This window comes from Calliphora vicina, chromosome 3 (genome assembly GCF_958450345.1).
Source record: "Calliphora vicina chromosome 3, idCalVici1.1, whole genome shotgun sequence".
NCBI lineage: Eukaryota > Metazoa > Arthropoda > Insecta > Diptera > Calliphoridae > Calliphora > Calliphora vicina.
In genome coordinates this window covers 96084220-96110877 of record NC_088782.1, presented here as the reverse complement: position 1 = coordinate 96110877, position 26658 = coordinate 96084220, and the positions used below count along the sequence as shown (strand labels likewise).

The window sequence follows — 26658 nt, the reverse complement described above, 5'->3', positions numbered from 1 at the left end:
ATTTTAGAAAGTGGACTATATATGGGGCTACGGTCAAATATGGACCGATCTAAACAAAATTTGTGATTTGTGATTTCATATTCCGGAAAGAAATTTGTATGGGGACTGCGGGAAATCATCATACAAATTTCCATGACATTCAGGCCTGTCACAGAAATCCATTCCGATAAAAGTAAAACGAAAATATTTTTCGGAATGAAACCACTTTCAGTTTTCATAGTGGAATTGATATTTCTTTGTAATTATTTGTTTTTCTAAAATGTTTAATCAATTTCTGTAACAAAAGTAGAATTATTAAATTTTTTATAAACAAAATCGATCGGAATAAAAGCTACGGAATTGAAACCAATCCGAACAAAATGTGTGACAGGCCTGATTATCTGTAATGTATGTATTTAAAGAAAATAGCAATATTTTGAAAATATTCAGCTTAACTATAAAAGAAATTTTAAAGTTAATTTTTTTAAATTGTACTTTATTTTAATAACCTAGCCTATTGTCCATAAATGTCTACTTAATAAATCTTTTAAACATTTTGCAATTTTTCTGAAAATGTTTGAATTTGAGAATTATATAACATGTTAGCGAATTAAGATGTAAAAATATTACGATCACACGATTTTATATATCGCTTACGCTGATATTATGAAAGTGTGCCGATAAAAATGATTATGTATACATTCTTTTTTATTATACGATGACACGCTAATTTCCTGGCAAAAAATTAGTTAAAAAAAACGCATAGTGCTGTGAAGTTTTTGTCAAGTTTTCACTTCGTTTCAATCCATTTTTTTAGAAATTTCCACTCCAATACATCCTAAAAAATTTTTCGAAATTATTTACTAGAAAATGTTGGTTTCGTTGATGTGAAAATTATCTGGAATGTAACCATAATTTCTTATTTATTAGCAGTTTATAAATTTAATACCTCATCGTACTTTTTGACATTCTCGTCAGGAAAATGTGTTTTTCATACAAAATTTATGTCGACATTTGCTGATAGTTTGACCCCAAACTAATTGATTGATATTTTCTGTATATAAATATCTTTAGAATTCGTAAATAAAAAAAAATTATGTAATCGATCATAAATTAATTCCAAAATAATTTAAATGCAATATATTATACAGTACAATGTTTGATATTTGTTCTTTTATTTATTAATTTGTCTTGTAACATTAAGAAACGTTTGCTAGAAAATTTATAATCTTTATATTTCGTGTTTTTTATATTATCAATTCCAATTAAATTGTTAATTGCAGGAGTATATGTTTTTTTTTAAATTTTTATGTATAATCAATATATACATTAGGGTGGTTCGATTTTTTTCACGAAAAATCGTATAACAGAAACGCATTCTACGGAATATTCTAAGAAATTTTCCCCAAGAAACCATAGCTCTAAAATCAAATCCTATCTTGAACATTTCGTCTTTTATCCAATGATATTTCAGTATTTATTTTTTTAATAGTTTTTTTTTTATTGGATAAACGAAATGCGCAAGATATGATTTGATTTTAGACCTATGGTTTCTTAGGGAAACTATCTTAGAATTTTCCGTAGATTGCGTTTCTGCTATACGATTTTTTACATTTTGATCGTCCATACAATTCGACCCATCCTAATATACATACTTCTATAATTTATATGTATGTATTACAAAAATAGAACAAACAAATAAATGTTAATATTATATAACACCGTGAGACAATTTCAAATTTGTTTACTTTACTTTAACGAGACCATATACACATGAAACTAGAAATCGAATATAGTAAAACTGCGTTATTAGTTTTTCATTTTCTGTTCTCTTATTCTTTTTAAAGGACTTCAAAGTTTAAAGGTTATACAAATTTCTAAGAAAACAATTTGGATTAACACACCAAGATCACAATATTATGAAGGACTCCTTAAACACAAACACCTTACAATGAGTTAGAATGATTTTCCAATTAATAATAAACAATATAAATATAATTCAGAATAATTTTCATTTAAAAGGTTTAAAAAATTACTGAAAGCATTATTCGGGTTAAAAATACTTTGGAACCTAAAGTCTTTAAATCAAAATTATATAAGGAAAATTTATATAATTAAAATGCTCTAATATAGTACATATTAATTCTATCTATATAAAGTGTCTTCAAATAGGGTCTTTCGAACTTTGACCGTTGATATTGTTGAAGATACATCTGTCAAATTCGCTGTCATTTATTCAGTTTGGGCCTAAAAGCATTTGGAAACTGGCCCCAATTTTTATCAAAAAATCATCTTCAGCTATGAGGCGTCAACAAACAGCATTGTCGAGTTTGGGACGATACCAATCCACATGAGATCCAAGAGCTTCCAATACATACCAAAATAATCACTGTTTGGTGTGGATTTTGGGCTGGCGACTTTGGCCAGGAGGTCATATGAACCGTCCTCCGAGATCGTAAGATTTCATGCCTGAAGCCTGATTTTTGCGCCAGAGTCTAGGAAAATTGGACATTTCGGATGCGAGTCACAAATAAAAAATGTAGATGATATCTCACACACACTTTGTTATATTGAAATTTAAAGATAGGAAGAGCTTAATGAAAGACTCTTTAAAATTAAAAAACCTTTTAAAAATTAATCAATCACTCGAATAATAAAAGCAAATGTAAGCATTTATTTGATTAAAATAAAACTCGAATAAATAACAACCCTATTTAAGACATTTTTTATCTTTAAAACTTTAAATTCCTTTAAAAGGAAGAAAATATCAGAAAATAAAAACGCAGTTCTACCTAATAATATCTGTAGTTATATGTGTATATGGTCTAGTTCAAGTTCAATTTCGCACGGTGTAATATATGTATGTAAAATGGTCTCTTTTTCAGTTGATTGTTCCGAAAATTTTTAAAATTTAATTTTGAATTTAAATGATAAAAAATAAATTTATGAATTTGATTGCATAGTTAAAGCGCAGCATTTCCAAAACACACCCTGGTGGTCCTTGACATCCATGGATTCTTCAATAAGGGCATTTGTTTGAAAAATATTTGAATATTTTTGTAGAACGTTATTTAAATGTTGCTCTTGTAGTTGAGGGTCTTTACAGATATTTTTGATATACGCACAAATGGTCTGAGTAGAGGATCCATTGGGTTGTATTAGCAAATATGCTGTGGCCAATGCTATAAGTTTAGCCTCATCTAAAGGCAATGGCTAAAAACATAAAATAACATAAGTATAAGAAGTTGGTTAAAATTATAGTATGATAAAATATGTATGTACCTCAATTAAAGTTGTCATGGATTTTTTATTTAGATGTTTTTCATCGGCTGTTGTTACTTCTAAGGTTAAGGTTTTTTCTCTTTCCTCTTTATCCTTCTGTTCTTTAATGTTTTCTTTTTCTTTGGATTTTTGACGGATTTCTTCAACTTCTTGAATATCTTCTATGATCTTCACTTCATCGTCACTTTTGTCCACATCAATGTCTATAATTTGCGAATTGTCTTGTTTTTTCGAGGTTGTCTGTGATACTATTTCCTCATCTAAATCTTGTATTTCACTCGACTCGGAATACACTGAGGCACAGGCTTCGCGATCTTTTAGTTTTTCATTTGTTTCACGAATTTTGGTTTTCAGCAATAGCTGTTTAACTCCCGCCTCTTTTAAACGTTTCTCCAGTTGCTCTATGGTTTTGGCATCTTTCTGTTCACGCATTTTAGTTTGCAACAATTGTGTCTGCATGTTGCGTATGGTTTCTTGCAGAACTTTCATTTGCTTTTCACGAAAATCACTATTATATTTGAGATCAGTGCGCTCGAGACTCATTTCATTGCGCATGGCTTCCAATTGATGACGTAAAGATTCGTTTTCATCCTATAAAACATATGAACATAAATTCATGTTTAAAAAAGAATTTCTATTACCTTACACAGAAACAAAAAAAAACTATTAAATATGTATATTACCTTTAAATTATCACTATCGTAACGTTTACGTTTTGAATGTGAAACCGTTTGATAATCACGATCCTCATCAGACATTTCCATTTCATCATCTTCAATTTGTATTGATCGCAACTCCTAAATGTTTATTAAGCAAACAAATAAACAAATATGTAATTACGTGTTTACGAATCCTGTTAATTATTTAAATTTAATACTACTATTTTTGTAAATAATAAATTTGTAAATAAATATTGTTTATTAAACCTTCTTTTTTTTTGGGAAATAGTTTCTTAAATATACCTTCATTGCCTTTTTTTAAGTCAGTGTACTACTTACCTTTGACCTTTTTTTAACAAAACATGTTTGATCATGTTTGTTAAAAAAAAAATTAAAATACCAATTCGTTTAGTAGTTTTTAATTATAAATTCCAATATTTCAGAAATTGAAGCTTCGTTTTTCTTCTTTTAAAACGTTTACACTCAAAAAAATAATAGAATTATTTAAGAAATAATGTTCTAAGCAATGGAATAATAATGAATGTAATATGACATTTAAACATGTAAATATGTATATGTATAGAAATTATAAAATATTATTAACTAACGCACCAAGAATTGTAATGAACAAAAACTATTCACAAATACTGCATTTTAATATACTATTTTTTAGTTAAAACTTTAGTAATTTTAGTGATATTTAAATAATATATTAAATCGTTAGACAGAAAAGAAAAAAAAACTCTTAAATTTAAATAAAATGTTCTTTAAACAATAATTTGTTTGTGTCTTGTTGTCATTATCATTATCAAAGTTTATTTTTAATAGGGGAAATGGAACCGAAATACCAGAAGTCAGATGTACAATTTCAAATAAGATTTGTGAGAACTAATATTTGACTACGGCTATCTCGTAGTTAAGTATACGGACGGACTGCTCCTTCTTTGATTGGGAAACGTAAACGAGAACCATTAGTAATTTTATGATAAAACCAGCATTATCTTAGGACTTATACTTGCTGTGTAGAACTATGGACCGGGATTTTTGCCTTGTCTAAAGATACTGCATCAAAGGGAGCATTTTAGTTCTTCCCTGCGGGAAATTTGTGAACATTGTTTCAAACACACCAGTGGGATATCACTTTACAAATCAAACTGTGGCAAAAAGTTGACCATTTATCAAAGAATTTCAGAAACAAATCTGGTTTAAATTTTAATTAAATTTTGTGATCAGTGTTATAATATCCAACATATAAAAAGAGGACATCTCTATTAAAATGAGACAGGATAGTTTCATATAAAGTGTTAGAACTAGAACCAGTTAACAGATCTGTTAAACAGATCCCGGCTGTCAGGCAATATTTAAGAAATGAAATAAAAGGAGGTGTTGAAGATGATGATGAATAATGTGGCATTGTTAGCTTCATTTTCCGATCAGTCCTTTATCATGATAAAAACTGAAGCTTATTAACTGAGTGGAATCAGAGCTTGTCATGCTGTACAGAACTGTGGACTGGGAAAAAACAAATCGCGATTGACATGCTGCGCAGAAATTACCCTTGTCATAAGCCATTTTGAAGGGACAATTGTATGCAATTCTATAAATTTATAAATATTACTTATATATCCCCTACCAAAAATTAACCGATTGCTTGTTTCTTTCTTTCAAGACTCTTTTCCTTATCTCCAGTATTTCGACTGATGTCCTTGGGTTTCCAATTTTTGATCAAATATTTTTTGTAATGGCCAACGGATCCACTCTCTGGAATATATTTTTATAGGGCGAATCTAAGGGGGATTTAGTGGATTCAGCTATTTCTTATAATATTCAATATTGTGGTAATGGAGTAGTTTTAAAGTGATCTAGCGATATGTGCCGATGCTTAATCGATTTTAGTTGTAAGTTCTCGAAGTACTTTTTTATCCTAAATGTATATTAATTAAAACAAAATTATGTAACTATTATAATCGATTTTGGTATTTCTCATTTCCATGGACCACATGGATTTTTTTTATTTTACTGATAAATTAATAGTATCTGCGTAAAAAACTTTTTTAAATTAATTAGAATAATATATTCTCATTTACGTTAGTTTTAAGAATTAAAATAAAATATTTAAAGTTGGTGGAACTTTTCAAAATTTTCGTACTATTTTATAGACAAAAATAAACTTAATTTACTCAATGAATCAGTCAATTCTATATAGTCCTGTATTTTTTAAAAATTCTAATTCTTTCTGCTTTTAAAGCGATCATACTCTGTTGTTGAAAATCATCTAAATGTTGGCATCAAAATTTAGCACGTTATAACTTCCTACCGGATGTGATTGAGTAATAATGTATACTAGGATCGCCTGGTGGTCAATATTCGACCACTAATAACAAAATTATACAGTTACTTTGAGTACACGCAAGAATATTTTTCACGTTTGTGTACAAATACACGTGTATTTAGATGTGCATACAAATGTTGTTGTTGTTTTTCAAGCAAATTTAAAACGCATTTTAACACTTTTATGGAAAGAAGTTTTAAAAAAAAATTTATATTGTGCACATTTAGAGAAAATAATCTTTTAAACCATATAGGTTTCATCAATATTGGTGGACAATAACATACTTAAAAGTGTACCACAAAAAAACGTGTGGCCTATTTATATATAAGAAGATAACAGTATTGTTCCTCTATTACTACGTTTATACGCACGACTTATTCGCAAATAAATATATTGAAAGCAGAAGAATTAGCCGTATAAACAGTGAATTAATTTTTTATTTGCGAATAGCTAACTCACGAAAACAATTCCTGATTAACGACACTATTTGCAAATAAGATTTTAAGCATTGCCATATGTTTTAACATTTTTAGTTTATTAAGACTTTTTTTTAAATATTTCATTGTGTTTTTGCATTAATTGGATTGTGAGACAAATATGAATTTTAGATTCTATCATTTTTGCATTTAAAAAATAAAAAATTTATCATATTTTGTTCAAAAACATTACTTTTATTTACTAAAGTTTACCATCCGGCATCACATAAAAACATAGATTTTCCGACTTATAAACAGTGAGTTAGTTAATTGCAAATAATTTTTATTTGCGAATAGGCTACGTATAAACGTAGTAATTGCCATATTTTTTAACACTTTTAGTTTTTCTTTCACTTTTTAAATATTTCATTGCGTTTTTGCATTAATTGGATTGCAAGACAAACAAGAATTTTTAATTCATTCATTTTTGCATTTAAAAAAATAAGAATTTTCCGTATTGCTAATTATTTTTATTTCCGAATAGGCTACGTATAAACGTACGGCTATATGCATAAAAAACCTGATTGTAGATTTAAAACACAATTTTGTTAACGAACACTTTAGCTTTAAAAACCATTTATAAAAGTATTGTATTCATAAAAGTTTGATAAAGGTACAATAACTAATGTACTGATTTTTGTCTAAGCTGACAATGCTTCTCATTTATTTCCCTTTTTTTGTTGTTAGTGTTGCTTTCAATTAGGATAAAATATTCGTTAATTTTATTTTTTTCAATAATTGTTTTTAGTAATAATACATTTTTGAAGATAACAACTAATTTTTAGATAAAAAAATGTATATCTGATTCTAGTAAATTTATATTAAGCTAAAATGTATTAATGTACAAACTTTTTTATATAGTTTATTTCAATTATTATTTAAAGTATTCGAATGACGAATATTCTGTGATAAAATAAACATCACTGTTTTATAATTTATTTTATTAATTTATTTTAATTGACATTTTGTTAAATTTTAACAAAATTTAATGAATTTCTATGTGGAAACACATAGTTTTAATTCCGGAGTGGGTATATTAGATTCTGTTGACCTTCATCCACAATGTTTACACATTTTATTACTATATGGCGTTGCAGGTTAAAAATAAATGACAAAAATGCCAATCAAACTCACTTGTGAACCTCATATAGTTCACTGCCGGAGGAATATCAAACAAAATCATATACTATTAAAATGGAACTTAATCGCCAGCGGAGTGGAAATTGTGTTTAGCAATTGCAATAGTATCATCTATTATTAAAAATTTATCTTTAAAATCCTCTTTTTTAAGATAAAAAGCTAAAATAATTCCTTAAAGTAGGTTTAAAGTAGAAATTTTTACATTTAACAATTGTTTATCAAAGGTATTTTAAGCTATTAATCGTTTATGAATACAACTTTATGAAAATTTTCCTATAATTGGTTTATAAACCTTTTGTAAATGTTTATGCATATGGCTGGTAGTATATATCTGCAGAACAGTTCGTTTATCCAACAGTTGAAATTTGTGGTACAAACATTTAAAAAAATATTTAAAAAAACTCATGTTCGTTTTCGAGTGAGATTGACACAACATTTTGTGTTTTTTTTTTTTAATTAATGTGCTGTTTTAATACTGAGTATTATGTGCTGTTTTTCTATAGCGAACGAGTACTTTGAGTGGAAATTTAACATGTGTTTTGTTATTGTAACAAAAACAAAATACATGTAAAACGTCCATTCAAAACGCTCATTCGCTATAGAAAAACAGCACATTAATATTTGTCAAAAACTTATTTATCATAATACAATTTCATAATGTAAAGAAAAATTGTATTTAATTTTCAAAAAATTTGAAGAAAAACGTCAACAAATAACAAAAAAAAAATACCGTGTACATTAGGGACATAACTATTGACATTTTTTGCAAATATGCAAATTGGCATAGCATAGTCGAATAGAGCATTAAAAAATATGAAAAACCAAGGTATTATTTTTTCGCGGTTGTTAAAAAAGTTCACGCAATAAAGTTGTTCATGAAATATTTTCAATTATTTTGAAATACAATATATTTTATTCTAATAATAACTGCGGAAATACTTCAAAAGATAATTTTTAAATAAGTGAAGTATCCCTCACATTTGCAAAAAAAAAAGATATGAAATTATTTATATAATTTTTCAGAGAAAAAAACATTTTTGTTTATTTTAGAAATCGGCGTTGGTGCGTGATGCTTTTGATTCCAAATGACATAATGTTTTTCATTACATATACAATATTGCCCATCAAGTGGTGGTATGCCAAAAATTTCGCCAAAATTAGTTATATCCCTAGTGTTCATATGAGATGTATTTTTCAAAATGATTTCTTGACAAATCGGATGGATTTAATAATATTTTAAATTTGAAAAGTATTAATACTCAGTATTGCAGTCTATAAAAGACTTTATAAACACTTTAGAAATAAAATAGTTTTTAAAATAAAAGAGTTTTTATCCATATATTAATTAAATACTAAAAAATACTACTTGAATTTTTCATTAATATTTACTTGAATGCGTTCGTTGTTTTATTGATTAAACAGTTAATACTTTAGTACTCCGTTTTAATGAATTTTTAATTTAACGAATGTGCTTTACATTATATTATTCGTAAAACCAGAAAACCACTATATTCTGACTAACCAATAAGGAGTTTAGGGAGTATAGGGACACAAAAAAGCCAACGTTTTTCTGCCAAACTGTAACACGAAAATTATTATACCTTCAGATTTTTTTAATTTTATAAAAAATCTGATATTTAGCCGTTGTTCTATCCTTCAACACATTTTTGGGCATTTTTCATCTAAAGTAAGGTAAATTCAAGATTACCCGATAAATTATGTTATGATTTGTTAGTTATTTGTATGCAAAAGACTTATTAAATACTAAAGTGCTTTTAAATATAGTTAGTAAGCAAAAGGAAGCAAAATATAATACAGCCATCATAAAAAAAGTAAATAATATAATTAAGATATTGTATTAAACATGCACAATTCAATATGTGAAAAATAATAAAAAAAAATTAAAAAGAAATATTTATGTATGTTCATAATTTGTTAGCAGTAACAACAACTATAATAAATATGGACAATTAATAACAATTTAAATGATGTTTTTGTTTAAATTAAAGCTTACAGTTTTATTTTCTGGTTAAACAATACATACCGTGGCCAATTTCTTCCATTGATCGATGTTTTTTCTTTGGGCTTTGGTGAAATGGTCCCAAACCTTCTTGTGACTAGCAGCATTAAACACTTTTTCAATCTGAGTGACTGAATATATATATATATAGTATATAATATAATAGGCAATAATAGTATATAATTTCAAATAATAATGATACATAATACATAGTTAAAAATAATAATAGAAAAATTAATTAAATAAGAAAAAAAAAACAAATAAATAAATAAATAAACTCAAACAAACTTAAGAGGAATTCATATGTAAGTAGAAGGAGCTAAAAACTAATTATATGTATAATTATGAAATTTTCTATTTCATCTCATAAAAAAATTAAGTAGTAGTTTTATTTAGTACTATAATACTAAATGTACATTTTAATACTAGAACCATTGTTGTTTTTAAATTTATTATTTTTTTTTAATTTAAATTTGTGTTAGTGTGTATTACCTATAAATATGTAGTTTTGTTTGTCTGATTTATCATTTTTCTTTATGATTAAAATATAATCCACACGTAAGAGTCTGACCAGTGTATTTTTTTTTAGAATTGTCTTATGTTTTTAATTACCCGCAATAATGAAGAGCATTCTGAGATAGAGTTACATCATCGTACAAACCTTTTCTCAGTAGCAGCATCAAAAATGGCCACTTTATTATGGAAATTGGACTTAATGAGAGTTCGTTCCAAAGAGACTTATTTTATGTATTTTGTATTTCTTTTACCTTTTCTTTTGGATTTTTATAATGTGAGATTTGTTTTTAAAGAGCAAATTTTTTTGAAAATTATTTAAAAAATTTATTACTAATTTAAATTCATGTTATTGTTTTTTCTTTTGAGTATAATATTAAGGGTTTATTTTTCCAAACAAATAAGTATGAGTTCCCAAAATCCATGACACAATTTTTAAAGTTTTGAGGTGAGTAAGTAGTTTTTTTGATATAATTTAGACTAAATTTAACAAATAATAATTGATAATGGTACCCGATTGTGACATAACCTGCGACCGCGATATTAATGTCATTCAAAGCTATCGTCTACTGTCTTCGATCCAATGATCTCCTTGTTTAGACGAATGTACTTTCTGATATGCCTCAGGGAAATTACATTGTGTCTGTCCAGTTAAGAAAATAGTACCATAAAACTCTGTACGTGTGGGATACAGCGAGAATAAAATAAGGAATAGTGAGAATAAGCAAGACAATGCGATTTTAAAAGGAATACAACGTTTTAAAAACGAGAACATAATTTTGTAAAAGAAACCTTTAATGAAACAGTTCTTTTGTTAAATAAACTGCCATTTGATATGACATTATGTTCCATTACTATTTTGTTTCGTCCTGTTTATGACTATTCCCTTTATGACAACTGATGGGATCGGAAGAACATCAAAAGATGAGATTGTTTAAGTCTATGTTACGGGATAGATTTAATTTATTTGACCCGTCAACAGAGGACAATGTTCTACCCAAAGGTTCGAACGAATTAATTCTTAATTCCGTTTTCGAAATCAAAATAATTCAAAGGTTGAATGTATTCTATTTAAATAAATTTCATTCAATGAATTTAAAGTTAGGAATGGATTTATGGAAATAATGAAATCGTTTAATTCCGAATTAAGAATGAACTAAATCTAATAAATTATCATTCTTTCAATAGTTATGACTTGACTTGACAGAGTGACCAAAGTAGGGACTTAAGCATCAGAGGTCAACGGTAAGTGCTAAGATATCAAAATAAACTGAAAATTGAACAATATTTATAAAAATTATCTGAAATGGGCGAAAAGGACATCATAAAATATGCGATTGGTTAATTCTATATTGCGGAATATATATTATTTGTCCTGTCATGAAATGATAAGGATAGATTATAAATTTTGACAAAGAATCTAATAATTTATTATTATTTCAGTGGTGAGTACTTAACCGCCTTTAAAAACAAGACAAACGTAAACCAGTCATTGTGAACTAGGGAACTTAATGATCAAATGTCAACGTTAAGAGCTAAGCTCACTAGCCAAAACTCGATGTTTGAATTCTTATTTACAGTGATGCAGTTTAATAGAACACACTTCAGAGTAACAGAAAATGTAATTAGGTTTCGTCAAGCAGCTCACATGGGTCCATTCAAAATTGATCCCATTGTGATCAGTTTTTATAAATAAGCTTTACGCCGATTCAGTTCGGAAATCCGGACATCAGTTTTCATTAAATTGTGTACTCTAGAATCCGGATTGATTGCATCTGTATAACTTTATAGTCCGGATTGCATACATGTAATTATTATAATAATCATAATTGTTTTTATTAAAATGAAAGATAGTTATTAGTTTTGTTAAAAGAAAAATATATAAAAACGTTTTTACAGATGTGAAATAAGTAACTTTACTTTAGTGATATTAAAATAATTGATTTAAATTGTTTGTAAAAAATGTACAAGAGAATAAAAAAACCTCCCAATACCTCATCAAAACTTAATAAACCAAAATTATACTGTTATGTTGAGAGTTATATTCTATCATCACAACTTTCGCAAAAGTTCGCCTTTAAAAAAAAATATTTTTTTTGGCCAAAAACTTAAATTTTGTTCAAAATATTTTGACTTATTTTTATCTATTGGTCACAAATGGGTTAAAAAGAATATTTTTATAAAAGTGTTGAGAAAAATACTACAAGTAAAGAAAGTTTTGAAGTTTTGTCCAAAAATATGTAATTGGGATCTATGTGGATTGAAACACAATAGGGCATCATAGTTATCGTACAGTAATTAAAACAATTTATCAAGGTTTCGCCGATTATTGGCCAAATGGATTGAATCTAGCCTTGACACCTTTACACTACTGATGAAACAGTAAACATTATCGTGGCTGTATAGTAGCAGGACATATGGCCAGGGAACAATTATGAAACACCCCGACGGTGCATTATTTCAGCTGGTAGATATTTACAGGAATTCCAAAAACTGGCAAGGAGAGCCACTCAAAACCCAAAGATTTTAGGCCTATCATTTCAATTGAGCCATCAATTAAATTAAGATTGAGGCAACTTTAAGATTAGGGATTAGTACTTAGAATCTGAGATTTCCTAGTGCATGGTTGACAGCAGATTATTAATTCTGGTACTTGTTGCTTGCAACCGATCCTAATAAAGTAGAACGGACCGAAAAATTACATGGACAATACGGTCAAAAATAAACATGTCAAGGACCACAATACTCTTAGGGTGATAACGGGTCACTGTTTAATAAGGGCTAGAATTAGTAAATTTTTGTAGAATGCAGACGATGTGATTATGTCATTGACCAAGGCTACAATACAATAGAATTACATGGCTGGGCATATTCTACGACTGCAGGACATTACTAACTTACAAACCACAAAACTACCTCAAAATTGTGTCACGTTTTAACCATTTAAAATCCATTCTATATCCAGCACTGTTGTCTCATGATCTATTCTAAATATATCCCTCACACACTCACACCCACACACACGCTAACATCTCATCACACAAACATACCGTGTAACAAACATCAACAACCAAAAAACATTTTATATTCTAAATAAATTAAATATCTATGATAAATAAACTTACACTGAGCGGACATGGTCAACATTTGTTTGCGAAAACATTCACGTGCTTTACGCAAATCCTCCTCCAATTGTTGTTTGTCGCCTGTCAAACGTCTAACATGAGCATGAGTGCTTTGTATCATCGAGTAGAAAACATTGGCATTGCGTTTGGTGCAATCACCACGTTCCAGCCATATGGTTATCGTCTGTACAGCCTTAACAAAGGTGTCATTACTGCGTAAACTATCAGCCACCATAGACGCTTCATGATCGGTGTAGTGAGGTATGGGTGGCGGAGACTGGGAACGTAAACGATCCAAAGACATGCGTTCGCGATGACGTTGTTCGCGTTGTAATTGTCGCTGTTTGCATTCATAGTCGTACTGGTCGTCTCTGGCTTGGGCGTAATCAACATGCAGACGCCCGAAACTAGCTTGATCATTTGTATTGTTGAGACGAACTCGATAACCGCTCAAATAAATGGCACGGTCTATGGACTCTTCTTGGCGAAAACGTATATGGCAAAAGTTTTTCTTGGACATGCGCAAAGTCGAGATTTCTCCACAACTTTCAAATATTTCACGTACTACTTCCTCGGTTATAATGTCTGGGAGGCCACCTACGAATACCGTTCGGCAACCGGGTGGTCTGTCGCGTATGGTTGGTGGTGGAGCATTTGGGTTGGGCGGCAAAAGCATGCAGCTCTTGGTTTTGATTACTTCCTTTGTGGCCACTTGAGCGCCGTTAAAATTGTCTGCAAAAGAAAATTAATTCTTTAGAAGTTCTCGGTTAAATTTCTCCAAAAAGGTTTGATCTTACCTGCTACACCAGTTTGTCCTAGTTTTGTAGGATCCATTGTGGATGTAGGATCTGTTAGTCCACTATTTGCGTACGCTCCATATTGCTGCATTTGTTGCATAGCAGCCATCATAGTGGCCGGATCCATTAAGGTGTTTGCAGTAGCGGTGCCAGCCGCTGGATTTGGTGGAAAAAACATAAATCCTGGATTCGCGCACATTTGCCCAGCCATTAGGCCATTTAAATATAAACTAGAATCTGGCATGTTCAATGATGGCATTTTATCTGTGGCTATTTTGGGTTTAGCGTCATTTTGTGCTGTTGTCGTGGATGAAGCAATTGTCGTGGGTGTTTCATTCTCCAAATCATTTTCCAAATCCATGGGAGCAGTGCCTTGATTAGGTTTGACATGATTGCATGTTGGGCTAGGGGAACTTAGACGAGGTGGTGGTGGCGGCTCTGGATTGCGTCTTGATGTTTTTGTTATAGTTTTGGCTGCATTAAAACTACTTGTTGCTGTTGGTGTAGTTTGCGCTGTATTGTGCAGTGTAACAGCCGAATGCGTGGTAGGTGTATTGTTAATAGCGGCAGCTAAATGATTCATAAAGTTGACCTGTGGTGGTACTGAGCCTCCATTGGCCAATGTATTAAAAAATGGCACTAAAAATTAAAAAAAAAATTTATTAAAAATTTGGATTTAATCGGAGGTGGGTCTTTTGAACAAGCTTTTTCAAATGAACGCAACCAAAATATATGTGAGCCAATATGTTATTTAAAAACATGAATTCGGAATGTTTGTAAAACTTTGACAGCAAAATTAAATTAAATACTTATCAAAATTCGGGATTTTTTTATTTTCTATGGCTTATAAACTTATTTAAAATCTGGCAACATTACGAAATCGAAAATAAAATAAAGCTGCTTAATAAAGTAAGTAAAGAGATAACAAAACAAACAAAAAACAAAATGATAAATTAACTTGTTTAGAAATCGTTGATCAAAACAAAGACATGCAAAACATACGAAAACTAAAAGGTACGGTGATAAATTTTCAGAGTAAAGCAAAATGTAAAAAATAAGAAAAAAAATGGCGTCGCAAAAAAATTTTATACAGAAATCCACAAATTACAAACAAATTAAATAACTTTTTAGCTGTTTAACACGAAAAAAATAAAATTTAAATATCAAATTCTTCAAAACATAACTCTTAAATTATTTATTAATTATTCTTTACATGCTAAAACAAATCAAAGTTGCACATTGTTAAAAACCATGAAAATATACTTACTCATATTTTCCAAAGCTTGATGGCCTAAATTAGTGTAATTAAAAGCCATTTTTCATATGAATACAAATTAACAAAGAATTTAACACATTCTTGAACTATTTGTAACTGTTATATTTTATTTTATAAAGTATTTTTTATATATTTTTAACACAAGATAATAAGAAACGCCCGTACTTGTCCCATAAATAAAATACTTCTTTTTCTTTTTGCCTTCAATTCACCAAAAATTAATAACAACTTTGAAGGTTTGTTGAAGCATTGCCATTTTCAAATTTTGCGGTAGCGGTCTGCAACGGAATTGAAACAAAAGTGATTCATTTGTTTTGACGTTTCGAGAAAAAATCTTATCAGAAATATTTTCTCCTTCAAAATAGTCACAATCAGATAAATTATTATAGTTTTTTTAAGTGAAATTTAATTTAAAAAAATTAAAAAATCTCGCTGAGAAAATGTCTGTTAATACAGCCCACGCCAATAATGGCGTATTAATACACGCTGGAGAATAGTAAGTATAGAAAATATTTCAATATTTGTGATGAAATTCAGCAATTTGTATGTGTGAATGGTTGTTTGTGTGGTTTGAAAAAAACCAAAACAAAGTTTCGCTAAAGTTTTGCCATTTTAATCCAATAATGTCTTGGAAAAATAAATATGTATGTAGTCATGTATACTATATGCATATGGATGTTTTATACATATTTAATATAAATTAATTACATTTCAAATGGGGAATTCATGAATTATTCTTTTAAATTTCCTAGCATCTTAATCCATAGCGACAACATATCGATGGACTTTTCGGGCCAGGACAACCCGATTTTTCGTGGCTCCAAGCAGGGTCGTATTTATTTGACATCCCATCGGTTGATTTTTAATAATAAAAAATCAGGCGATGAAATGCAGTCATTTAGTGCACCGTTTATTGCTATGAATGATGTAAGTTAATTATTTAATGACGTGTATTCTACTGAAATATGTAGGTATAAAAAGTTTAATATTTATAATAGTTGTATGTACTAGGTATTTAGTATATTAATAGAATTATTTTTACACATTTCTTTAAATGTAGTTTTGTTATAAGCGGTCGATATTTAAAAACACTTCTAGGCATTTGTTTGCAGAACTTCTGTTTACAATTATTACTTTGTTCAGTAACATGTATTTGTATTTTGATCAATACTTAATGCACCACAAAAAAGCGTTCCCATCGCAGTGGTATTGTCAAAACAATGGAATCTTAGATTTTATCAAACAGGAAATTTACCTTTTCTACTAGGTCGACTAAATACAAATTTAAATTTTATGTTCTTACAAAAATTATTAAGATACTTAACATTAAAACGTCAAATGATTTTTATATTTAGAGAAAATAATGACAATAATACTGGTTTAGATGTGTTTATATATATTCTTATTTGAACAAGACCTTTTTCGAACTGAGCGAACTGCGATTTTTTTAGGATTTATCTTTAACATACACACATAATTGAATTTTGACTGATTATTTGAAAATTTTAACTTGTTTTGGCTTAATTTAGTATAAAAAAACTTATTTTTGTATTATTTTTCGGGAACGGAATTAGTCTCGGTCCGATATCAACAAAGTCTAGCCTAATTTGTCCTGCGGTTAACAGTTCGAGAACTAATTTCCAATTTTAGATTATTGATAACCTCAAGGAGAGTAATTATTAATTTCTTAAACTCTATTAAATTATATTTCCTTCAAATAGTTTTACGAGGTCTTCCGCCCAAATTTTTTAAACTGTTGATTAATTAATTGAATATTTATCACAAATAGTGTTTGCTTTAATCCAGCATTAAAATCGTTTATTATTTTGAGTTTAAAATTTTCTCAAATCTTGACTCTAGCCAGTTTTCTGACTATTTAAAAAACTTACTGTTCGAAAAAAATACAATAAAAACATATTCAGCCCATTGAATTTGAATAGGAAAAATTAGAAAAGGGGAAAAACTCCCGGGGAATTTTTATTCATAATTGGGCTGATTATCAAAATGTAATAACCGTAAAACAAGGTCCTTTTTACATCGTTTTCTTATATATTTGGTCAATTCACAAGGTCTCTTATCAGTCATATTGACATTTTTTGCTTGAAAAGCAATAAAAACCATTGTGAAATATTAGGACATTATGACAATATGACATGATAAGAGAATTGACCAATTATTTTTATATTAGTCTTTCTTGTAGCAGTTTAAAATTTTCCATTGTTTTCACAATGCTAGGAAGTTTTACCAAACTCTATAAATGTATTTTTGTTAAACGTTAATGCTTTAAAATGCTGAAATTTAATATATTTTAATAGAAAGCCTAGTAAATTTGAATCTATCATAGAAATATACATATACTTTCTGACTCGGCAAACGTTGTTCTGCCATACAAATTATTTCTATTTTGGTTGTTAAATAAAAAATAACAAATGTATTCAAAGTGAATTTGACATTATATGTAGGTATTTTTGACGAAAAATATTTAAAAAAAATGGGTGGATAAGATAAGGTCATCCTAATGACCTAGCGTTATGAAATATACTTACGACCTATTCTCGTACCTACCATTTCATAAAAATAGGTAAATATGGATAATTGGATATTGCTCATACAAAATACTAAAATCTCGGCTAAAAAATACGTGGGTTATAGGTATAGTTAATGCCAAATAAAAAAAAAATGCTAAAAAGTTTTTGGTAAAAAAATGTTAAAACCAAATTTTCTATAGGGATACAATGACCTAGCGGTATGAAATATACGTTACGACCTATTCTCAAAGCTCCCAAATATCATAAAAATCTTTTTAGCCGTTTCGGAGGATTTCAAACAAACATTGTGATATGAGATTATTATATGTTATATAGAAGATATTGGGTAAGGGTAATGTTTTTGAAAACCGAAATTACGGAATATTGTTTTCCAAAAAGATTCCATTGTATTGCCACTCAATGTATATTACTACATATGTATAAACCTTAGAGTGCTCCAAAAATATGAAATTCCGAATTGTGACCGTCTCCCTGCTAGAATTGTTCAATGAATTCTAGATCAAAATGTAGAAAAAAAATTAACATTGTTTGGAAAATTATTCAAATGAACACAAATGTTTACTTAAAATATTCGATGAGTTTTTATATTCGTTGTATAGATTATATTAGATATTAGGGGTGTGTACTATTAAATACAATTCCACTCGGATATCCATCGGATCCATCGTGATACCCTTCAGGAAAATACAAGAAGAAAATAAATGAAATGATAAAAGTGAGGCGAAAATAAAATCCCGGTCTGAAGGACAGAAAAAAGTATAGACCGGGATAGCCAGCCTATTACTCTGATAAATCAATGAAGCTTGCATATATCGTATTTAGCTATAACCCTTAGTTCATCGTGGAATCTATACCCTATCCATATTTGTGTGAGACCTTGTAATCTAGGACAGTTACACAAAATGTGTTCTACGGTTTCTGATTTGTCATCATCTGAGGTGACCCATCTGCCTTCTGACTGTTAGCAGATACCACGGTGATATCTAGCTCATCGTCAAAGAGCAGAGCCATCTCCGCGAAACTTTGATTGGTACAAGTTTTACCAAGAGAGTCTATCGAGAATCTTAGAAGCCCGTCCACATCCAGTTCCCTAACTTGTCCTTTATGCTCCATTATGCTGCCATTTACGTCCCTTAGTGAAAGTCCCTCTAGAGTACTATACGTATCAACCCCCTCGGATCCTCTATCCTTCCTGTAGGCCATAGCGTGGAATAAGCAACTAAATTACAACAGGTTTTTGCCCTGAAGCTGAGGGAAGCTGTTAGTGGTTAGTTTATTTAAGCACTAACCATCCAGGCCCTCGGCACTGCTGGCAACCACTTTGGCATATATACCACCCACCTAATGATAAAGCCCTTACCATACAAGGAGCGAACCTAGCAATGAATGCACTTAAGCCCTCGCATCTAGTCAAGATTGGAATGGCTTTCATCTCTAGCCATTCGAAGTAGTACATATTAAGAAACCTTGCGCCTGTTAGACAACACAAAATTTGGAAATGAAACTTAAATCTTAACAGATATTCAACTAACGGTTTTCAATTTTTATCGGCGGATAGACTTTGCAGATACATTTTGAGAAGCCGACGCCGTCGTACATTTTTCAGTTTGAGTCGTCGGCTTTAGTAATTTCGGAATTATTTTTTTTTTTTTAAATTTGTGCAATTTTCCATTATCCGATTAATAGAAACATAAACACTGCTTTATTCTTATGCTAAGTTTTACAATTTTGTACAACCCTTCCCCTGCACAGACCTTTTTAATGACTATTTATTATTACAGGTCGAGCTTGAACAACCTGTGTTTGGAGCCAACTACATTAAGGGCAAAGTACGTGCCCAACCAAATGGTAATTTTGTGGGTGAAGTTAAATTTAAGCTTTACTTTAAATCGGGTGGTGCTATTGAATATGGCATGGCATTGCTACGTGCTGCTAAAACGGCCCAAAGCAACTACCATAATAGTGGTGGAGGCTACGATGATCCACCACCATATACACCTTCAGGTAACTGGCATGAGGCACCTCCACCAGCCTATCAGCCACCACCTGGCTACTACGGTTGGTTGCCGCAACACGATGCCTTTAGTGGTCCAGCACCGAATACTGTTTTTATGAGTGATAATCCACCACCATACCCAGGCATTGGGGGACGTAAGTACAATATTTCACTTTAATTTGTATTGATTTCATGAATCTTAATTTATGATTTAAGAAACCTCGGCTTTTGTTTTAAATTCAAAAAATTTTGTGCAAAATTAAAACACTATTTTTTTGGAAAAACAATACAATTGACTAAAACTAGAGTTTTTTTATAATTAAATTTAACTCTTGGTATTAGTTGTAATGTTTTGTTTTGCAAAATCTAGTGTGTGTTAATAATTCGGAAGAATTGTATACTTTAAACATTTGTTTTTAACTTGTCAATATAGCACCACCAGCATATAATCCACAAGCTCAGGGATTGTATCCATCGGTTCCAACACATCCCTATAATCCACAACAACAACAGCCATACAATCCACAACCATACAATCCACAGCCATATAATCCTCCAGCTCAGGATTGGAGTGGTTTTGGCATGCCTCAACAGCCACCACCACAACAACAGCACCAACAAAACCAGAACCAAAATCAACAACAACGCAATGGCTCAAATAATTCGTCTCAACAACAGGAGGAAATGCCCTCATGGAATGGTTTCTCTTTGCCACCACCCGATGAGGAGGAACGTCAACAACAACGCCAACAACAAAATCAACAATCATCTGCACCTCCAGCCCATACTGGCGGCTGGGGAGGTGGGTATCCACAACCGCCTCCATACGGAGCGCCTTCACAACCTTATCCACCTTATCCCGTGTATCCCCCACAATCCGGGTATCCACCATACCCACCACAACCACAGCAATTTGGAGGTGGTTTTCCTCCTTATCCTCCAGCTGCTGGCGGTCCTCCACCACCAGCAGGTGGCATGGGTTTCACTGCACCACCAGCCAGTAAGTTTTAATTATATTTTGCTCTATAGTTTTTACTTTGTTACATTGTTCTGTTCATTTTTTATGTTTTCATCATGTTTTTAACCAAATTTTTCATTTCATTTAATTTTTATTACAAAATTTGCTTTTTTATTAATTAATATTGGCTGTGGTAAGAGATTTAACTTATAATTGTTAAAATTTATTATTAAATTATAAATTTTCTTTAAATATGGAAAAGTATCTATGTAACTTATGAAATAACAGAATATTAGTAAAATGTCTACCACTGATTTAAAACCTAGAGTTGTTACGGTCTTGCTTTAAGTAAACACCATACGTATGTTCGTCTAAAGTCTAAAAATAAACCGCCATATTCATAAAGAATTTTTAATTTTATAAAATGAAAGATTTATAAAGCAAAATTTCCATACAAAATTTGTTTTTAGCCCTGTTTTATAAACCTCTTATTAACTACCTTCTAAAATCTGAAATTTTATTCCAACTTTGTCTTTAAATTTTCTGCTACCGGCAAAGAAGTTCTCTAAATCTTTGATTTTATGATCAATATTAATAATAATAATAATAATAGCATTACTAATTTTCTCTATAAATGTTTGGAATTTATATTTTTGATGAAATCTTTAAAATTCTCTAACTATTACCAAAGTTTTTTCGACATTTCGAATTGGCTACATCATTGAATTGTTATTAATATAATATTTTTTCTTACCATTGAAACTAACATGAAAATTAAGTTTCCCATCCTAATATATTTTGTTTCTTTCATATATTTTTATTCACAGATTATTAAAAAAGAAGAAAACTTCTTAATATCCAAAACTTATTTGATCACAATTACAATTCTTACAAAGGTATTTAAAACAATTGGCAAAGTAATCAATGAATTATAAAGTAAAATAAAGAGAAAAACAAAAGCCGAGCTTTGCTGCAATTGTTGCTTATAATTATTATAATAAGAATAAGAATTCTAAAAAATAACAATTTTAATTTACAGGTAGCACTGTTTATTACCAATATTTGTATCCTTATCAAACTGGCTTTATGTTTGTACCAGTTATTATACCCATATAATTTTTTCAATTGTCAAGATTACGAATCTCAATGTAGTGAAACCTAAATCTTCCAATTTATTTTATTATACTTCTTAAAACAAAAACAAAAAACATCAACTATATATCAATGTAAGCTTTATATGTGTTTATATTGTTATATTGTTTCAAAGATATACATTATTTTCCATTGTGCTTATTTAATAATATTTTTGTACAATAGATTCAAAAGAAGCAGAGGCCTTAGCAAGTGCTTTTAATACAACTGAAAATCAACGTCAAAATAGACCCGGGCCTAGTGATATGCCACCAGCTTATGAGGTTTGTATACGATTTATTGTTATTATAATTATATTTATAGAACTGAGTGTTTACAATACATGGATTCAAAAGTCCCCGGCTAAAAAAAAAATAAATTATATCGATATTCAAGTTTGGGCAAATCAGTCAGAGCTTCGAATTAATTTACTCAATTTATGCTTAATTCATTAAAATCTTAATTTAGAATTAAAAAACGTCAGCAATTCAATCCATAAAATCATTCCCAACAAAAGATACATATTATTTAGCTTTATTCAATGGCTTTTGTTAGAGTAGAATTCATTCATTGTTGAATTAATTCATTATAAAATTAATTCAACTTTTGAATGTTTAACTATTTGTTAATTCAAATCTAATCCAAATTGTATAAAAATATTATACAGAAGGACTCAAGTTTTCAGTTGATAATCTCGACTGTAAAAAAGATTTTTATTTCCTTAAATGTGGATCGATTTGCAACAAATTTGTTTAAACCATACATAAATTGAAAAGTCGTTATTACACAACTGAACTTGGGTAGGGATTCATGCGATTTGTTTTTCCATTCGAACAGAATATATGGTTAATCAAAATCAGTACCCCCTTTAACCGTATTGAAACCTTAATGAAATCAATAAGTCGCACGAACGAAGGCATTTCATCTTCTGAATTCCATCCCTGACAGGCTCCTCAGGTCGTGTAAAAAGAGGTAGTCTAAGGTCAAGAATCTCAGATCCACTACGGTGGCAGAAAATGTGTTTTAGTCGAAAAGTAGGTTTGGGTTGATTAACAACTGGCGCGTCATTGTCATTATTTCTTATGTACAATCAAGCTTTTTTTCGTTTTCTTGGCTTCGAAAATTTTGTGTCTCGTTCTGGTACATGTGCGATGTAAGGCTTCGTATAAGGATTCACGTTTTACGGCGTTTGAACTAACTCAAAGTTTTTCAATTTGGGTAAACCCTGATGGAGTACCATTTATAAATCAACATAAGAATTATCACAATCAGTTTCTATATGAAAATATAGGAATTGCGAGTCGTTATACAACGCCAACAAGTGTGTTAATAAATTTTTAAGTGAGGTAAAGAGAAAATAGGGATCTTTTAATTTCTCTTTCGCTCTGAGTCACCATCATATAGATGGTGATTGCCTCCTTTGTGGTGGTAATGATCCTCCGGGTCAGAAGTATCGCTATGAAAGCAACAGTGGATTGCTCTACACCAATGACAGCTTAAAGGGGGTGCGTGGTGTGCTCTCACGGTATGTAAAAATGTCATAAGACACACACATGTATTTTACATAAATATGGAACACACGTTATGTACATGTTTACGAGGAAAAATGCCGTGTCTCAAAACAAATGCAATACATACCGTGTGACCCCACTATTAGAACCAACGAATGTTCGATACTTAATTTTTTAAGTATTTGAAATAATTCTTGTAGAAAAATTAAAAAATTACGCCACCTATACCAACCAGTAGATGCATAATATAACTAAGCCCTTAGAAGCTTCAAATTGCACTTATAACGACATACATGGTAATCTATCTTCTCAATTACCCTGCAGCAGTATGGACCTCATTCACTCAATTACGAGGCCTATCAAATACATAGAACTACTTATAAGGAAGAGTTATTTTACTTTAATGTCTGCTTATAAGATTAGGGAGAGTAAAATCATAGTTGGGGGTAGTGCACTAAATGTTGATTGAAATCAGCATTGCACTATCACTTACTAAAATTGCAAAATATTTAGTTTGCACTATTTTTTATCAGCTTTAGTGATAATGCTTATTTCTTAACTAGCACTAAAAAAAATTAACTAGCACTACAATTAAGTAGTGCAAAATTTTAACCTGCAATCAAAAAAAGGCTGCATTAAACATACTATCACTAAATTTTCAAAAATGAGTAGTCATGAAATTGATGAATCCAAATTCGAAAAATACAATTTTTAAATATTTATTGTTATTTATAATGAAATATTAGTCTTAAGTTTTAAATTAGTGTACAGGAATAAACTTAAACCATTTTGAACTTAAAAATTTAGTGCACAATTTGAAGTTGCAATCAAATTAGTGCATACAAAAAAGTTGCAATAAACTGCATTTTTTTAAATCAACTAATTTAATTTTGAGTGCAAAATTTTTTAACTCATTATCACTATTGCTTAGTGAGGCTGCTAATTTTCAACTCAGCACTAAATATGAACAAAATGATTTCACTAATTTTGCACTATCACTAAGTATTAGTGCAAACTGCAAAATTAGTGCACTACCCCCATCTATGAGTAAAATAATGATACAAAAATATAATTATATTTTATTAAGAAATGGTTTAATATTTCATATATAATTTTTGTATATTTCTAGGACTTGCCTCCAAACTACAACGATCCTAACCGCAGATATCAATAAATAAATAATTGAAGATTTTCTAAATTTATATTGTATTGGTATTTAAATAATAATGGTCATTCCCTACTAAAATGTTGCTTTGCTTCTATATATAACCAAATAATGTTAAAATTCTATTGATAATTTGTAGTCAACAAATATTTATTTCTAAATTGTTTTTAAACATTTATTTTGTTAACATTTTTCGTTAATCTTTCATTTTAACAACTTTATTACAACTTAATTACTAGTTGAATAATTTGTTTTGATTTTTTTTTCTTTTTTTCTATATTGTTTATTTATTTTTTTAATAATAATTATCTTTACATATTTTTTTTTGTCACAAAATATATTGTATTGGTATTTATTTTTCTATAATTGTATGTATTCAATGTATTACACTGTATTTAAAATTTTGCATATTAACTATAATTAATCAAGATAAACTAGTGTTTTATTTTATATTATTCGACAATAAATTTTTGTTTTCAATAAAAAAAAATGTACCGGTTTAATACATACATATACACGTTTTACCAAAACAATTTCATAAGGATTTACGTTATTTAACTACCACATTTTGGAAAATATATACTTTTTGTTTTATCTATTATTGCAATAAAATGTAGGTGATAATTACAGAAATCATGAAGAAACATGCAACAGCTTCTATATAGGGACTTCCGAACTTTGACAGTTGATAGCGGCCATATTGTTGAAGCTACATCTATCGAATTGGCTGTCATTTATTCAATTTGTTCAACAATATTAAACAATGATACAATTTTTTTACCAATATTAGTGTTCTATTTGGGCAACGTTACGGCGAGGCCCACATGAGATCGATCCATGAGCATCCAAATCATCCCGAAAAAGTCACTGTTGTGGATTTTGGCCAAATCAATCACCGCCAACGGCAAGAGCTATAGGTCGATGATTACCAACTTCTTTTGGCCTCGAGTGATTTGAGGGCATGGTCATCTCACATGGAGGTTATGTGAACTGGCCACCGAGACCCCTTTAGACTTTTTCTTAACACAGCGCCCCTCAAAGCCAACATAACCCATGTCAACCAGCGAAGCCGCGATGTACATTTCCACGATTTTTTTTATTCCACACATAATGGCGTCAATAGGCCTTTCAAACGAATTAAAAATGTCGATGATACCTCACTCACACTGTTTTATTTAAATTTACGGATATGAAGAGGTCAATGAAAGCCCCATTACAATATTATCCATTATTCGGGATTGTTCAGGTTTTCGATAGTCGAGAAATTAGATTTAATCCTAGATAATTTGGGTATTCATACAAATTGTAATCGTAAATTTGGACACAACTGAGTAGACTTCGAAAACATAAATATTAATTTATCTTAACGACAGTAGTCGGACTAAACTTTTTTGAGCTATTAAATTAACTATGGAAATACAATTATTAATTTTTTGATAATAGTTTTTTTTTTATTTATATAAACAACAAATTAGTCTAAATATTTTTAATAATGCTTTGAAAATGATACTACTTAAAGAATGCTTATGTATTTTTTAATTAAATTATTTTTTTATTTATGAAAAGATCTTAATAAACCAAATGGTAATTCCATTTCTTGAATTAAATAACTACAAATAATATTCACTAACAAATAATATATTAAAGGACAGTTATTACAAGAAAAAAAAAACAGCTTGAAGAACTTTTTGAGGGTAAAAAGTAGAACAAGCTTTGAAACAATAATTCAAACATTTTCAAATGAATTTT

The 26658-nt window shown here is 29.7% G+C and overlaps 2 protein-coding genes across 6 annotated transcripts; one reads left to right on the top strand and one right to left on the bottom strand.

Annotated features, from left to right (window-relative positions):
- Window positions 1-1122: 1122 nt before the first annotated feature.
- Window positions 1123-15747, bottom strand: LOC135953323 (ecto-NOX disulfide-thiol exchanger 2). Its single transcript, XM_065503163.1, has 7 exons — window positions 15591-15747; window positions 14324-14962; window positions 13527-14258; window positions 9913-10019; window positions 3945-4058; window positions 3262-3852; window positions 1123-3192 (listed from the first exon to the last, which is right to left on the bottom strand). Exons 1-7 carry the CDS (start codon window positions 15637-15639, stop codon window positions 2923-2925), a joined length of 2502 nt encoding a protein of 833 aa, XP_065359235.1. The 5' UTR covers window positions 15640-15747; the 3' UTR covers window positions 1123-2922.
- A 186-nt stretch (window positions 15748-15933) lies between these two features.
- Window positions 15934-25343, top strand: Wbp2 (WW domain binding protein 2). 5 transcript variants are annotated; one of them, XR_010576214.1, is made up of 8 exons: window positions 15934-16095; window positions 16352-16526; window positions 19930-20299; window positions 20578-21144; window positions 21930-21998; window positions 22142-22328; window positions 22420-22517; window positions 24874-24990. XR_010576214.1 is itself a non-coding variant. In XM_065503453.1 (6 exons), the coding sequence occupies exons 1-6, from the start codon at window positions 16040-16042 to the stop codon at window positions 24916-24918; spliced, it is 1113 nt and encodes a 370-aa protein (XP_065359525.1). In that variant the 5' UTR covers window positions 15934-16039; the 3' UTR covers window positions 24919-25343. The 5 variants fall into 5 exon arrangements, 2 of the variants coding, with proteins under 2 accessions (XP_065359525.1, XP_065359524.1); XR_010576215.1 differs by lacking the exon at window positions 22142-22328; XR_010576216.1 differs by lacking the exons at window positions 20578-21144; window positions 21930-21998.
- Window positions 25344-26658: the final 1315 nt, after the last annotated feature.